This window comes from Leptosomus discolor, chromosome 4 (assembly GCF_034619465.1).
Source record: "Leptosomus discolor isolate bLepDis1 chromosome 4, bLepDis1.hap2, whole genome shotgun sequence".
NCBI classification, from domain to species: domain Eukaryota; kingdom Metazoa; phylum Chordata; class Aves; order Leptosomiformes; family Leptosomidae; genus Leptosomus; species Leptosomus discolor.
The window spans coordinates 54,286,613-54,301,222 of NC_141394.1; the positions used below are offsets into that span (position 1 = coordinate 54,286,613).

General features: G+C 36.1%; 1 protein-coding gene across 3 annotated transcripts in view; it reads left to right on the forward strand.

Annotated features, from left to right (window-relative positions):
* FRYL (FRY like transcription coactivator) overlaps positions 1-14,610 on the forward strand; it is a 147,910-nt gene that overhangs the window by 130,604 nt on the left and 2,696 nt on the right. For 2 of the 3 annotated variants that reach the window (XM_086463977.1, XM_086463980.1), the window contains 5 exons: positions 872-1,021; positions 4,013-4,111; positions 8,826-8,894; positions 12,197-12,214; positions 13,152-13,262. In XM_086463977.1, the coding sequence (XP_086320103.1) occupies positions 872-1,021; positions 4,013-4,111; positions 8,826-8,894; positions 12,197-12,214; positions 13,152-13,262 (447 nt within the window). The remainder of the gene's footprint in view (positions 1-871; positions 1,022-4,012; positions 4,112-8,825; positions 8,895-12,196; positions 12,215-13,151; positions 13,263-14,610) is intronic. The other variant, XM_086463979.1, reaches the window with a different exon arrangement.

The following is a 14,610-nucleotide window of genomic DNA, read 5'->3' on the forward strand; positions in this document are numbered from 1 at the left end:
AGCTGCAGTTGCTTTTCACACATTCATTCATTTCCTGAAAGTGGTAAAATGGGAGTTCATAATTCTCCTATTAAAGAAGGAGCTAGAAAGAAAGAGAAAACTTTCTGTGGCTTGACAAAGTAGCCCTCAGTTGTCTGGGAAGATGGATACTCTGGGAAAAGGGGCAGTAGTGACCCAGGGCTCGAGCCTGGGCAAAGAAGCATTACTGAGGAGTGGTTACTGGGTACCGAGGAGGGTTAAAATGATTAAATGAGACCCTGGAGGCCTTGTTTAACTGGACCTTTCCATTTTGCCTTCTGGCTCCTACACGTGTTTCACTTTGCAGCTGTGAATACCATCTTTGTATAGTTCTATTCTACATGTAACTTTCTAGGATTTATGAAATAATATGTAGCAAAGCACAGTGTTGTATTAGGCCAAGCTGACAGTCTACATAATTGAACATAGGACTGATTTTTGAAGAAGGTAGAAACTCTGCAGGGGGCAGTTTTGGACACAGATTGTGCTACACAGGTTGTATTCTGACTCCTAAAACTCTGTGTATAATTTTCTACAATACAGACACTTGAAAATGAATCGAATTACTGTCTATACTGCATGGAGACAAATAGTCATCCAGCTAAAGGCCTAGATGTGAAAGGAGTAATTGTCTTTATAGATACAGGCTGGTTTGATTGATTGATTGATTGCATTTTCCAGAGCTAGTTTTACATAAATATTCAAAGTGAATTATGTATTAATTTGTAATTTCATGACAAAAATATACTCTGTTATAATGGAAATTTTCCCTGAATTCTTAATCTAAAAAGCAAGAGGAAGAGGGGTAGGAAAATACAATGTAATGTAAGTGTTTTTCTGATTTTATTTCTAGACCATTCAAAGAAAGTTTGTATCTATAACAAATGACTCCGTCAGCTTTCTCGGCGAAAGTCTACAGCGCATTGGAACAAAATTTAAAAGTTCTCTGGAAGTGATGATGTTATGTTCAGAATGTCCAACAGTCTTTGTGGATGCAGAAACGGTAAAAATCTCATAAACTTCCATGTTGAAATATCTGTCTGCTTAAACATTTTTATGGAACGTACAAGATGGTGTTTTAACATTTGGAAAATAGCAGTGCTCAGGAAGATTTTCAAAGGTTTGAATAAAATGCGTTAATTATATTTTTGCCTTCTCAAAGGTTGCTCTCTAACGTCACTAACTGAAACATCTGAATAATTTGGGGATGCAAAAAAAAAAAAAAAAAAATGGTTTTAATGGTTGAAATCAGAAAGGAATTAAAATGTTAGGTGACCAGTATGTCATAACATCATAAACATTTGAAAACACAAGTGAGAAGTTCATTTTCTCCAAAAGTAACCTCCAGCTGTAACTGTGAACAGCGAGGGAACTTACTGATACTAAATATCACTTAAATTCCCTTGCTATTCTTCACCTTCCTTGGTTGTTCGTATTTATTTTATATTCTTTGCACAGAGGAAAAAAAGGAATACTACTTATCTAGCAGCAACTTTGCCTTTTTAAATGGTATTGTTTATGTATATATTCAGTGATGCATGAGGAAAAACATTCTGGCTACAAATATACAGTGAAGGTTTTGAGTTGTTACGCAAGTTGAAATCTTGGATATTAATACATACTAATGTGAGAAGTGAGCTCAATGTTCAGCAGCAGTCAAAAAAAGCTGTGCTAGAATAATGAAGAAAAGAGATGGCAAAACAGAAAACATCAGTGAGCTAATGTACATATCCCCTATATACCTACATCCTGAATTTTGGGGCCAGTTCTGGCCCCCTGCTCTCAGAGAAAATACAGTTGAACTAGAAAAAGTTCCAAGAAAGATCACAAGGATTACGAAATATGTGGAATAGCTTCCATTTAAGATACAAGTATGCAGGCTAGGGATTTTTCAGCCCTTTAGGAGAGAAATCTGTCCATAGATGTGTGGATTGTCATGGAAAAGTGCTAGAAATTATGGTATTGTCTTATTTGATGTTAAGGGTGATCAAATTAAGCTAGCAGTGATTTACAAAACATACAGAACTAGAGATAGGTCGTCCTTCATGTGGTACATAATCGAACTGTGGAACCCTGTCCTTTTTTACAGTGTCTGTTCATGTTTTCAAAAAGCAGCTAAAGAGATTGATGGAAGAAATAGCCCTGGATAGGTTTTTGACTATGCAGAACAACACATTGACAGAGGCTGAGAAAGCATTCTGGTGCAAGTAGATCACCACATGCTTGCCCTGTTTTGCCCTTCCTTGAGCAACTGCTATTAGACATTGTCACATGGGGGACTGAGATAGATGGATCTTTGGCCTTGACCCAGTGTGACACTCTTATCCTGACCTGTTTTTTTCCCTTGGTGCTAAGGGGCAACTCTGCTCTTACGCTTTCATTTTAGAATATGGGGACTAAAAAAGCATGATACCAGATAGTGCATTTCAGGGGAACCATGAGTAATGTTTTTTGTTTAACTTATGCCACTTTAAAAGCAGTACAAATTAAACAAGAGAAGAAATTTGTTTGGGCTAAGAAGCCACACAAGAGTTACAATAGTGTCTAGCTAGAACAGCATGTGTGTTTTAAAAAATAAATAAATAACTATATATAAAAAAATATAAATATAAAAAAGGAAAAATGAATATAATATATGCACACCCAAGTATACAGACCCGTGCGTGTGTGTACATGCATATGTGTGCACATACACACATTAGTGTTATTACATTGGCCAACACTGTGTAGCTAAATCTGTCCTCTCCAAATAATTTAATTGAAAGGAACCTACTTGTTTGTCAGATTACTTCTCACTAAGAAAGAATGGCTAATCCAAAGTTACATTCATGCACAAATCTTCGGTTTCATGATGTCAGCTCATGCATACAAGATTGGTATTTGATTCAAATTTGGCCTTTGATTCATTCAGCAAGTAGTTTCCTGCAGAAGAATGCCCCTTTACATCAAAGCATGGGTTCATGAGTGATTTGGGAGTGGCTCATGGCCTACTGCTGATACAAGATGCCCGCTGAGTTCTTTGCACTTTGATGTTATTGCACACTTTGAGTGCAGAGTGGCATCGTGCCACAGAGCCATAATTTGCTTCTTGGTTGATGTGCTGTAGCGGTTGGGAGTAGCAGTGGCTTAATATGGTGGTAGAATAATAATCTTGATGCACTTCGAAAAACATTTGAGTATCATCCCACCACTGCCTGAGTAACGTCGGATACTGTGACTCTCTGTGTCACAGGTTTGTGATCGCAGTCTTGCTCTTGCACTTTCAAGCCCACCAAGAGGTACCACGTAACAGGGATTAAAGAAAAGTACAGAGTTCTTAATGTGCTCAAGGGGTGACCAGTGTGAGGGAGGAAGCATCACGTTACGGGCATGATTATTACAGGAGGTGACAGCAGAAGGATTAATAGGAGAAACCTGAGCGGAAATAAATCTACAGGGACAAATGGTGTGGAGCAAAGCTGAGGTAGCAGCCCCTGAGGGGAAAAAGAGATTTTGAAACAATGTTGAAGAAGGCAAACTTTGACAGTTCCTGCTTCCTACAGACTGAAGCCTTTGCTGGTAGCATAGTTTGTATATTGAGAAGGTTAAGTAACCCTCTCTGGACACTCCTTAGGTTGCTACAGGAGCAATCCAGCAATACCTTCTTTCCTGCTGCAGGCCATTCTATTTATACTAGCTGTGTGTATATCAAATATTATTCTTCTTTTTGAAAGATCTAAAAAGTCCCTTTGAAATCTCTCTTTCAGATTTTAACTAGGTACTGCCCTTCTTAGTTTGGAATCAAAACTGTTGTTCACTGATTTAACTGATACAGCTACATGTGTTAGTTTACTAACTCAAAGGTGTCACAAATGATCTATACCCAACTAATTCTAATTTGATTGTTTTTCCAAGTGTGGACTTGGAATTTCATGTTATATAATTTAGATACTAGACTATATGGATTGTAGTCAGATGTGACATGACTACAGAGATGATTGCTTTTATCTTCTAGCTAATGTCTTGTGGTCTGCTAGAAACATTGAAGTTCAGTGTTCTAGAGCTCCAAGAACACTTGGATACCTATAATGTCAAAAGAGAGGCAGCAGAACAGGTGAGTTTCTTGTATTTCAAAACAAAAAATATTAGAACCTACTCATCAATAAAATGTTGCAGGTCTTTATCTCTCAACATGGATATCTAAAAGTAAACTGTGGGGAAAAAAAATCTGAAATAAAATCCCGTTTCTATTTCTTAGTGCTGTTCTACGTGTATAATCTGAACGTGGGGTTTTTCTTATGTGTAATTCATTTTTGTTGCACATATTTCTGAAATTGATTTCGAATATATAACATTGCACAAATGCACTAGCATTGGAAAAAACACATCCTGATTTAAAAATAATATTTTAAAATATTCAAATATTTTTAACATGAATATCAATAAAGCATGGGGTTTTTTTTTCCTTTATGAGCATTCTGACTTATTTTATTAGACTAGAAAGGTGGGATTCACCTTAAGATTAAGACATTTACAGGTAACTAACTACATGTGATTTAAGTGCCTTAACACCCATAGTATTCAAGGATCAAGTCAATACAGTAAAAGAAATCAAGAAAGCAATGCATTTCATCTTAATATAGATACCGACTTGTTGCTCAGCAGAATAGATCTTAAGACTTCTTTTTGTTGACTGGATCTCCAGTGACTGTAATGGGGGCTTAAACTGCTGTGACATATATGGACACATAAATTTAGGTCTCTTCCTGCACCTGAATCCCATTAAGGCTGATGTTTTTGTCAGTTATTTAGAGTAATACAGTTTAGTTTTCAAGGTATATGTTAGTGGTTATACACTTTTTGCAAAGAAACACAAAGTTTAGAAGTTGAAAATTTCTGTAGCAAGGATCTGTATATTTGTGAACCTTTGTGTGAAGTTCGGGAAGGAAGATACTAACTTCAGAAAACTGAGACAGGTAAGATTTCTATTTCAAGAGCCAAAAGAAAACATGGATCTACAATCAGTTCTGCAGGTGCAGGGAAAGAGAGAATATATGTGACTTTTGTTGTATAGAGAAAATAATTCCTAGGAAAATTAAAAATGCATTTGAAGGAACATTTTACTGATCTCAGCAGCCTGTGAGGCTATGACAGTGGCCCTATAGGCAAACTTGAGCGATGCAAAACAGAACCAGAATTCAAGCCACGACACCTTGGCAGAGGTGTATTTTGCAGCACAAGTGGCTCCATGTTTCTTGATCATGGTGAGTTTATTAGGAATTGATGGCCTCTGCCTTGCAAAGATCGCCGACAGCTTGTCTGTCGAACAGAATAGACATCCACTTTTTTATGGAAAGTATCTCAAAAGAAGCGCAGTTTCCTCAAAAACAATGCTAAGGTATGCCACACAGCACTGTTAATGTAGATAAACTGTTTCTAGGATCCCAGCCAGCATTTCTGAAAAGAGTTGCTGCATTTTTTAGCCTGTTCTGTGGTAATAACAATTTTTTTATAAACTAACTCATGAGGTCTAATATAATGAGCTATGTTTTGCCATTTAGGCTTAATCAGACATAAAGTGCTCATCTAATGACTAAGATTACTTTACTCAATGTAGTGCATAATGCTGTCATTACTCCTATGCGAAAACAATGTATTTTATTCCTTATTTTAGAGAGCAAGACTGAGGCACAGAGAGGCTAACTGATTTGCCCCAGGGTCAGCCAGGAAGATTTGAGGCAGATTAGAGAGGAACTCATATATATGTGTGTGTGTGTATGTACACGTGTGTGTACTTAAAATTATGACTATCCAAGCATTGAGGAAATCTCCTTATATAAACTCCTCATTTAGCCTAAAGTTTATCATAGCAATAACAAATTGTTTAGTTGATTTGTCAAAGTATGAGGAGTTAAAATTGTGTCCCTTTCAGATGGCCATGAATTCACTTAATGTATTTTCAGCTAATTTTGCACTGCCGCATATCATATTGACATAAATCCATGCTGGATATTAAGAGCTTGTTTATATTTTATTTTACTTGATAAAGGAATATGGATATCAGTTTGATGGCCTCTGTCATTATGTCATAGTGAGAGAGTGTTGTTGTTCTGTAGTGCAGCTGTCAAAAGCGCGTCCAGTAATATTTTCCGTGGTCAGCCTGTCTTGTGCTGCAGGATTTGTGAGTGACTGGCAGGAAAAAGGTTCACAGAATGAAAGGAATTGTTCTGAAGTAACTGAGAGCATTTTGCTGGGGTTTTATTTTTATTTAATCATTTATAAATAGAAAGAAACAGTACTGAGGAAGAAGAAATGTATCGCTTTGACCAGTCATTTCTGACTCTTGATAGCATGTCATTTAGCTAATTTAGTGCATTATTGAAGTATTTATTTAGAAGTAGTGACTAATTATCTCAGATAATTTATTTTTCTAAAGGTTTTTTTGAAAGCATTTCTTCAGCTTTTGCTGCTCTATTTTTGGGGTGTATATTATCTAGTATATGTAGACTCGGATATCTTCCAAAGCTACTTCTTAGATATCTTTTGTTGGTTTTCTTAGTCTATCCTATTAAACAGAGTATAGGGAGTGATTGAAAGAGACTTCCTCAAGTCAAATCTGAATTTCTGTGATTGCAGGCAATTGTGCTACGTATCCTATTCAATCTGAAAGTACTAAGGCAAAACACATAATGAGCTTATTGCAGATGCTTGCTTTTTTCATAGAAACATGCAGAAAAATTATCAAAGTAAGCTGATTGGGCTATTGTATAATAAAGTGAACATAAATTAACATATATTTAAATAAATATAATTTGCATGTTAACCTGGTAGCCTCTAGGATCAACCCCTGGAAAATTCTGTGAATTAACTTCTGTAATGAAAAATTGTTGATTAAAGTTTACCCTAATAGATTATGTTTGTCACTGTGAGTGCTGTGTGCTGTACTGGCATTCACATGAATCAAATTTAAAAGGAAAGAGGCTTTGGCTGCAGTTGCTTGAAACTTTTACCTGTGCACTGAGATAAGAGAGAGAAAGGTACTTGTAGTACAGGGGGTGGTTTGGGATGTCTGTTTTGGAGTTCATCCGGCAAACCAGCCTGTGCTATGACCAAGACCAACCACAGACTTCCCAATATTATGCTTTCAGTAACGCCCTTCACCTTGTATCTTTGTAGGAGATACATGGGGAAAACATAGATTGATGTAAAGCAAATGTATTAAAGAAGATTATTTTGTCACACAATCTACTGCTGTTCCCAAAGAGAAAATTTAGATCTTTCTACTGTGCTGAACATATATTCTGTAAAAATATTTACCAAATTAATTTTACCACCTTTTTGGAGCTACTGTTCTATTTCCATACAAGGAAACTGCTTTGACTTCACATGTGTGTTAGGGACAAAGATACTGAATCAGATACATGAAATAAAACATAAAAGGTTATATGTATATCATAACATTCTAGGCACACTCTTTATTCAGACTTTAAGATTTCAGATCTTTAAAAAATCTTAAAGGGGCAGTGTGTGAAAATAAATACTAGCTTCCCAATTGCTAATGCTCTTTGTTCCGATGCAAACCTATTCCATTGTTACTGGTGGGATGCTTCAGATAAAAAGAAAAATGAGATTTGCTCTGTACGTTGGTATCCCTGTCACTAATTGAAACTGACACCACGGTGTTTAGAGAATTCCATTTCTCCTCTTGATAAGAACACAGGCCTAGTTAATTCACTAAGTAACCTTTATTAGATTGAGCAGATGGGAAATCGCATTTTTCTTTTTCTTGCATCAGACAGAGGTTAGAAAAAGGTCACTAAGATTTCCTGTGAGACACAAGATATCAAGCACACAGTATGCTAAATTATTCTTCCTTGGATGTATAGAGCCTGTTCTTCATTTCAGAAGATAATCTGCACTTTATCTCAACATGACACATTCCTGTTTCAGTAATAAACAAATTACCTCATGTTTGCACTTGTTTGCACTGTACAGAAAAATATGCTGGGCACTGTGTCAATGAGATGATCTGGTCATATTGTCCAATAACAGCAGGTTTGATTCTGCAAATGCCTTACATTAACATTTTAAATTTGCACGGCTGGTTAAAGCTAGAAGAGATTATCCACTGAAATTAAACTTGGTGTCTGCTATAGGAACTGGGGTTAAATACAGCCTTGTATTCATGAAAGAGAGCGGGATCTGCATGTTTGCATTGTGTAATGTGTGAATACTTTGTCTCCCTGGCTTGTATGAACTGGAGGTGATCTAAACTCCCATTGAAGAATCTTTTTTTTCTTTCCATCCAGTAAACCTGCACTTGCATCTAGTTACACAGGAGAGCTCTATTTCCTTCCGTTTCTAAAGTAGTCCCAAGAAATGGAACAGGCTTACTTTTACTCTCTAATTTGAATCAGTGCTGTATTTTAAATGCTGAGAAATCATGTGGTGTAAACCTTGTGCAGCAAGTAAAGAGAAAATAGGATCTCATTTAACAAAAGGGATTTCTCTGCCTCCACACGTCTCACTGTAACAGTACCCAAATTCAATCATAGATTAGTATTTATGCAAAAGTGTACTATCCCCATCTGGGATAATGAAGGCTACAGGAAACTTAAAATGGAAGGGACACAATAAAAACTACAAAGTGATATATCAGAGTGGAAATCAGTAGTGGAAACACATTGGTAAACAATTGATTTTGTATCGCAATTTCTTACTTAATCTGAGAATGTGCAAGACTTGATGAAGTGTCTTACATGCTTTTAGCATAGTCTTCAGTTTGCTGTTTCAGAAGATGTTTAATCTTATTTATATTTATTTTGCAGTGGCTAGAAGACTGCAAAAGAACATTTGGTACTGATGATGGTATTCATGGCACTAACACAGATGCCCAGGTAGGTGTATGTCATTTGTGAGTCTCTGGATATGAGATTAAAAAACATCTTTATATCTATTGCACAAAAATGCCAATATTTGCAGAGATATTAAAAATGTATTAAAAGCTTTTCATTTCAGTTATCATCCTATCTTTTGGAAACTCAGATTCGTATGAAGCAGTGGTCTAATAAAAGGGTCTCTTTTTAATAAAAGTTGGCAACCCGTCTTGGGTTCTAGACTTAATAACACCGAGTAGATAAGCAGACTAGATACCATCTGTGTACCAGCAAGTCTGCTTGTCTGCAGCTGTTTCTAGAAGAAAAAAGATAGCATTCGGCTTATATGCTCAGAATTTAATATAATTAGTACTATATAAATAGATACGACCTTTCAGGAGCCATTATATGGGTGGGAAGGAACAGGGAGTAAAGTAGCAGTATGGCAAAAATCTTGTGAAACACTTTTGTCAAAATATCATCTAACAACAATAGGTGAAGTAACCTATTAATATTAGTTCAATATTTTGTGTGTATTTGCATGGCAGTCATCCATGTTTAATATTACTAATTGCTACAGTAAGTGATATCTTTTCCCAAGTAGACTAGGACTTTTTTTAAAAAAAAAAATAGCTGCATAATATTGTCACTGTAGATAAAAAAAGCAAATCCAAAACCTGTCATTAGTAGGTACAAGGAATCTGCCCATCTAGAGTCCAGTAATAAGAACAGTGAAACATGTATGAAAGTAGAATTGCAGGTAGCAGATGAACTTACCTTTTCACAATGTCATTTTAACAAAAATCCCAAACCCAAGCTGAAAAAGGAGCAATTTTATTCCTTTTATTCAGTTGAACTCTGTTAATTGAGGCACTTCGTCATGTTTCTGCTGCTGAAAATGTAGTGTTCAGTGACAGAAATGTCTGTGGTGTGCATAAACTGTTCTTCTTTTATAGTTTCCATTGGCTCTCATATATATATGTATTTTTTTAATTCAATCACAAAATGCACCTGAACTTTTAGAGTAGTGAAATGTGTGATAATATACTCTTGATTTTTATATTGCATCAAAGTCGCACATTTAACAAAAAATGTCATGTGGATATCCGTACGTAATACAGCAAAACAATTTGCTGCCATTTGCAAGGATTTTTGCTTTGCCTATGAACACAACGTTTAATGTATTTTACACTTGGTTTACACCTTTGTATACTGACTGGTATGTGTTTAGAAATATGTAACAACATTTACTACTACAATACAGCAAATATTCTATACATTAATTAAAAAGCAGCATTTATGTATTTCAGTCCATATTTAAAATGTTGTTTGTATACACCAATAAACTGTTCTAACAGTTAACTGTTAGAACATAACCATTCTTACCATGAAGGCAAATGTTACTGTTCCCACTATGTAGCTAGGGAAATTAAGAAGTGGAGGAAAAGCCACATGCAGGCTTTCATTTAGCTTGTACAGAGAGGATCCAGGATGCTGCATGAGGCAGTTTTGTCTGTTCTTCCCTGTTTCTGCAGGGTTGGAAGATAGCCTCTGAAAAGGAGTTACATGACCATTCACATTGATTACTTGTGGGAACCTGTTTTGATTTTGGTTTTCAATCCTAGCCTGCAAGGCATGCTGGCAATTTTTAGTTTATGTGCTCCTTGCACTTGCAGGTTCAGGTAAAATCATTTTAATATATAGTATCCATTGAGAAGGCAGAGCCCTGTTATCCTGGTTCATAAATACACACAATTTACAGAAGCTCTAAATTTATTCACAGAAGCTTATAGTGACTTGAAGGAGATTGAGAAGTTACCAAGTATAAGATCATTGTTTCAGAAGTCATTGTAAATGGAGTGTGGGGCTGATAAGTCTATCCAGTCAGGCAGTTAATGCTAAAAATATGGAAGTGTTGTCTTGCTCAGGAAAACAGAGATGCTTCATTCAACAGATATTTTTAATTCACTAACACAAATAAGATTTTCTTACTAATTTTTAGCACTGTGGTCAATACAGCTAAGGAATAGCAAGATGAATTCTGTTCTGGCTTGTGCATTGCCAGCAGACTTGCAAGTAAATCTAATTATTGGCTTTTTGCTCTTAGTACTTACATGCAAGCCTGAAAGAATGCATCTGGACTCTGGCTAGACTGTTTATACAGGACTGGCAGGTAGAAAAATCAGATTATTTCTCAAGTGAGCAAGTATGTGAAAGACACTGAAGCAGGACAAAGACATTTTTAAAGGAAAACCTCTCTTGAATTTATAGAATAGCTTATCAAGGTATGATTTTAAGGAGATGGTTTATTTATGGCTTACAGTAGTAACGAGACTTGACTTAAAGATTGCTGGAACTTAATAACTAAAAATATTAAATAATCGACCCTGCTATTCCTCAAAGTCTGATTCTCTGTGCTTCATTAAAGTGAGTCATAGAATTCTTCTTGACTTTGGCAGTTCAAGATCTTATCTCTTTGCAGTGTTCTGCGCATCAGAAGTTTTTGCTTATATAATAATTGTCCTATGTATACGATAGCACAGGGTAGGAACAAAAACGTGTCATGTTTCTAGTCCCTTAAACACATCCCGTATGTGCTTAGTAAAGCTCAGCGGCTTCTGCCTGTTGGAATCGGACGTCAGTTGCATCTTCATATGTTTACTATGACCATTGTACTTGCTTCAGCGCTGTACAAAGCACAGAAGTGAAGTTCCTGTTCCTAGTCTGACAAATACATTTTCTGACGATTTCTCTCCCTGTCCCTCTTTCCCAAACGTTTTTCTGAAATAGCTTGCAAAAACCAAACGCAATTAAGTTACAGAAATCTCACAATGAGGTGTTGAGAATTGAGTTTAGCAAAACCAAGAATTTTCTAAATTAACTCAGAATCCAAATTAATGTTGCATCTCAAATTTTAAAAGGCATTCTTTTTGCTTAAACCATAGTGGTACAGAACAAGTAAGAAGCATTGTACAGATGTTCAGACCTAAAGTGTCCTTGGTTTTGATTTCCTTAAATTTGCATACCTTTAAGACTACACAATGTATAAAGACCAGACAGGGTTGTAAGTGAAGTATGTTACTCATGTGGTGGGATGACAAAGCCAATGCTATCTATCCTTAGTTACAGCAGTAAGTAATTTCACTTCAAATTCAGTCTGTTAAATTTTTTCCATTCAGGGTGTATCTGGAGCATGTTACTTGTATTTCTTCGTCCATTTTACCTGGGACATCTTTTACCCTAATTAAAATTATTTCCTACACTAATTCTTGATCTTTTTTTCTTTCTTTGTGTTTTTGTGACCTGCTCATCTTCTTGCTTAGCAAATGGAAATTCTAGCAGTAAGTGACGGTTCTTGATTTATTGAATACTTAACCATGCCAGTCACCAAACTGGTCTCCATCTGTCTCGTCCATTTGTGACATAGTGATGTCTTGTCATAGACTATTACAAAAATGCTGTGTGCTTCAGTTTTGTATGATCTAACCCACTGAACTGTTGGTCCTTTGTAGATAATAGGATCCTGTACTTAGCAAAACACCATAGAAGATCGTTCCATTAGCACGAGCTTTTATGTGTGTACGTAAAGCAGTATTAACACTGTCTGCATTTTGACCAGTGGTTTAGATGCATAAAAATGGAAGCAAGACGGTGCATAAGTTAATGCTGCTGTTTCATTTCCTTAAGGAATATATCCCGTGGTATTTTCTAAAATAGAATTAGAGCTACCTTTTATAAAGGAAACCTTATTCTTGCCTCCAAGAATGGAATTATTCTCCTCTTACTCCATCAGGCAGTTGTAAGCTAAGGGCCAGGCTATATACTGTGCTTACGTATTTATATTAATTGTTATGAAAGATTCCATACTTACAAACCACAACTGCTTCTTTCAGATCTTAGATCTTGAATTTGAAACAGTAAAATGTCAACAATAAAAGTGATCTACAAAACTCTTGCCTTGGAACATGACATTTCCAAATGCATTTTGAATCACTTTATATCCCACCCCACCCCCCTTCTTGGAAATGTAACTTCTTATTAAAAAGTAAACTTTAAACCTATGTGTGAGAGGCTACCTGTAAATCCAGAACTGAATGAAGCTTTCATCTGCTTTTCATTAGCTACCTTAGCTTCTAAATCTTTTTGGCATTTTCTTCAGTAACCAAATAACTACTTCTAGTTTTGCACATTCTGTACTGAAGAAGTTGTGATTTATTGTCTTTTGTATAGTAGATGTTTTGCATTTCCTGAATATAATAATGTCGTTTACATTTGTAGGAGCTGGAGTTGTGTCGGAGGCTATACAAGTTGCATTTCCAGCTGCTGCTTCTGTTCCAAGCCTATTGCAAACTCATCAGCCAAGTTAAAACAATCAAAAAAGAAGCAGAGGTAATGAAAACCATGCCATTTACCTACTAATTGTTGACATTTTAAAGTCAAACCCTTTAAAATACATTTTGATAACATTTTCATCAGTGGGACATCTTTTTAGAAACTGAAGGAGCGTACCAGCTGTTTTATAGCCAATTCATAAAAGATTTAAGTAGACCTCGCAAGAGTTTTCTAGCATACTCAATTATCTGTGTTGATTTTCATACAGCTTGAAAGCTCTTAAATAGACAGGAACGTAGGGAGTCCAGTGATGAGGATTTTAAATATTTCAGTAGCACTCCTAGTGTATACTAATCAAGCTACAATCAAGGCACATCAGCTTCAATCAACAGAGTTCTGTGATGAAGCCCCTTTCCATCACCACAGTATTTCCTATTGTGAACACCATCAGTTGCTACCAGCTGATTTAGGTGTCACTTCAGCCACCATTCAATCACTCTACAACCTTAGTCCCCATCCTAAGCGCAGTTAGCAATGTGTTCTAGACATCTTATGCCCAATTTTTAGTTGTAGTAACTTTAGAAGTAAAATGTGTCCTTCAGCTGTGCATATGTGGTACGTGTGTGATGCTAATTCAGTTAATCTGAATGCATTATGCTATTAATAATGTCTTCTGAAAGTTCTCCCCTTGGTCTGTAATGCAATAAATAGAGGTAGCAGGAAAAAAAGTAGGCCTGGTCTTGCTTGATATATAGCAGGGAGGAAGATGAAAAAGTGGGGTGAAAGTATTTGAGTTTTGAGTAGCTTAGTAAAAAATGATGCATGTTCCTCACTTAGATTTCCAGATTTTTGTAGAGGCTGCAAATAAGTTTGTTCACATCTGTCTGGAGAATGTTGTGGAAGGTCAGCATCACACCGGTCCCACTTCTTGCCTAAGTTAGATGTAGAATCAATTTCTGAGTGATGGCCTTGTCTTTTACTCATACATCATTGGAGCTAAATCCAAAGGTAGTATTACATAAACTGGCTGCACTACGGTTACTTTGCCTGGTTACCAGTCTTCCAGATTTTTTCTTCATATTTAAGTTGTCCTTGTAATAACACAATTGCTGCTGTACTTTTCCGAAGTGTTTAATTCTTCTTGTCAGTGTAATTGGTCTTAAGTGATGTGGGGAGGATAGATATGTATTTTTTGAAACAAATTTTAAAAGAACTAAGATGGAAACTTTATCGGGGAAAGTGCAAATACCTGACATGCAGGCTTGGGCCATTAAATTAACTATGTACTTCAGCAACTGCAGCAAATATTTGTATGTACTTTTTTGTCTCCATTTATGATTGCAAAGATGATGAAAAATGTAAGTCTGGTCTGCTGAAAGTTAATTTGGCTGAAAATATATTTAAA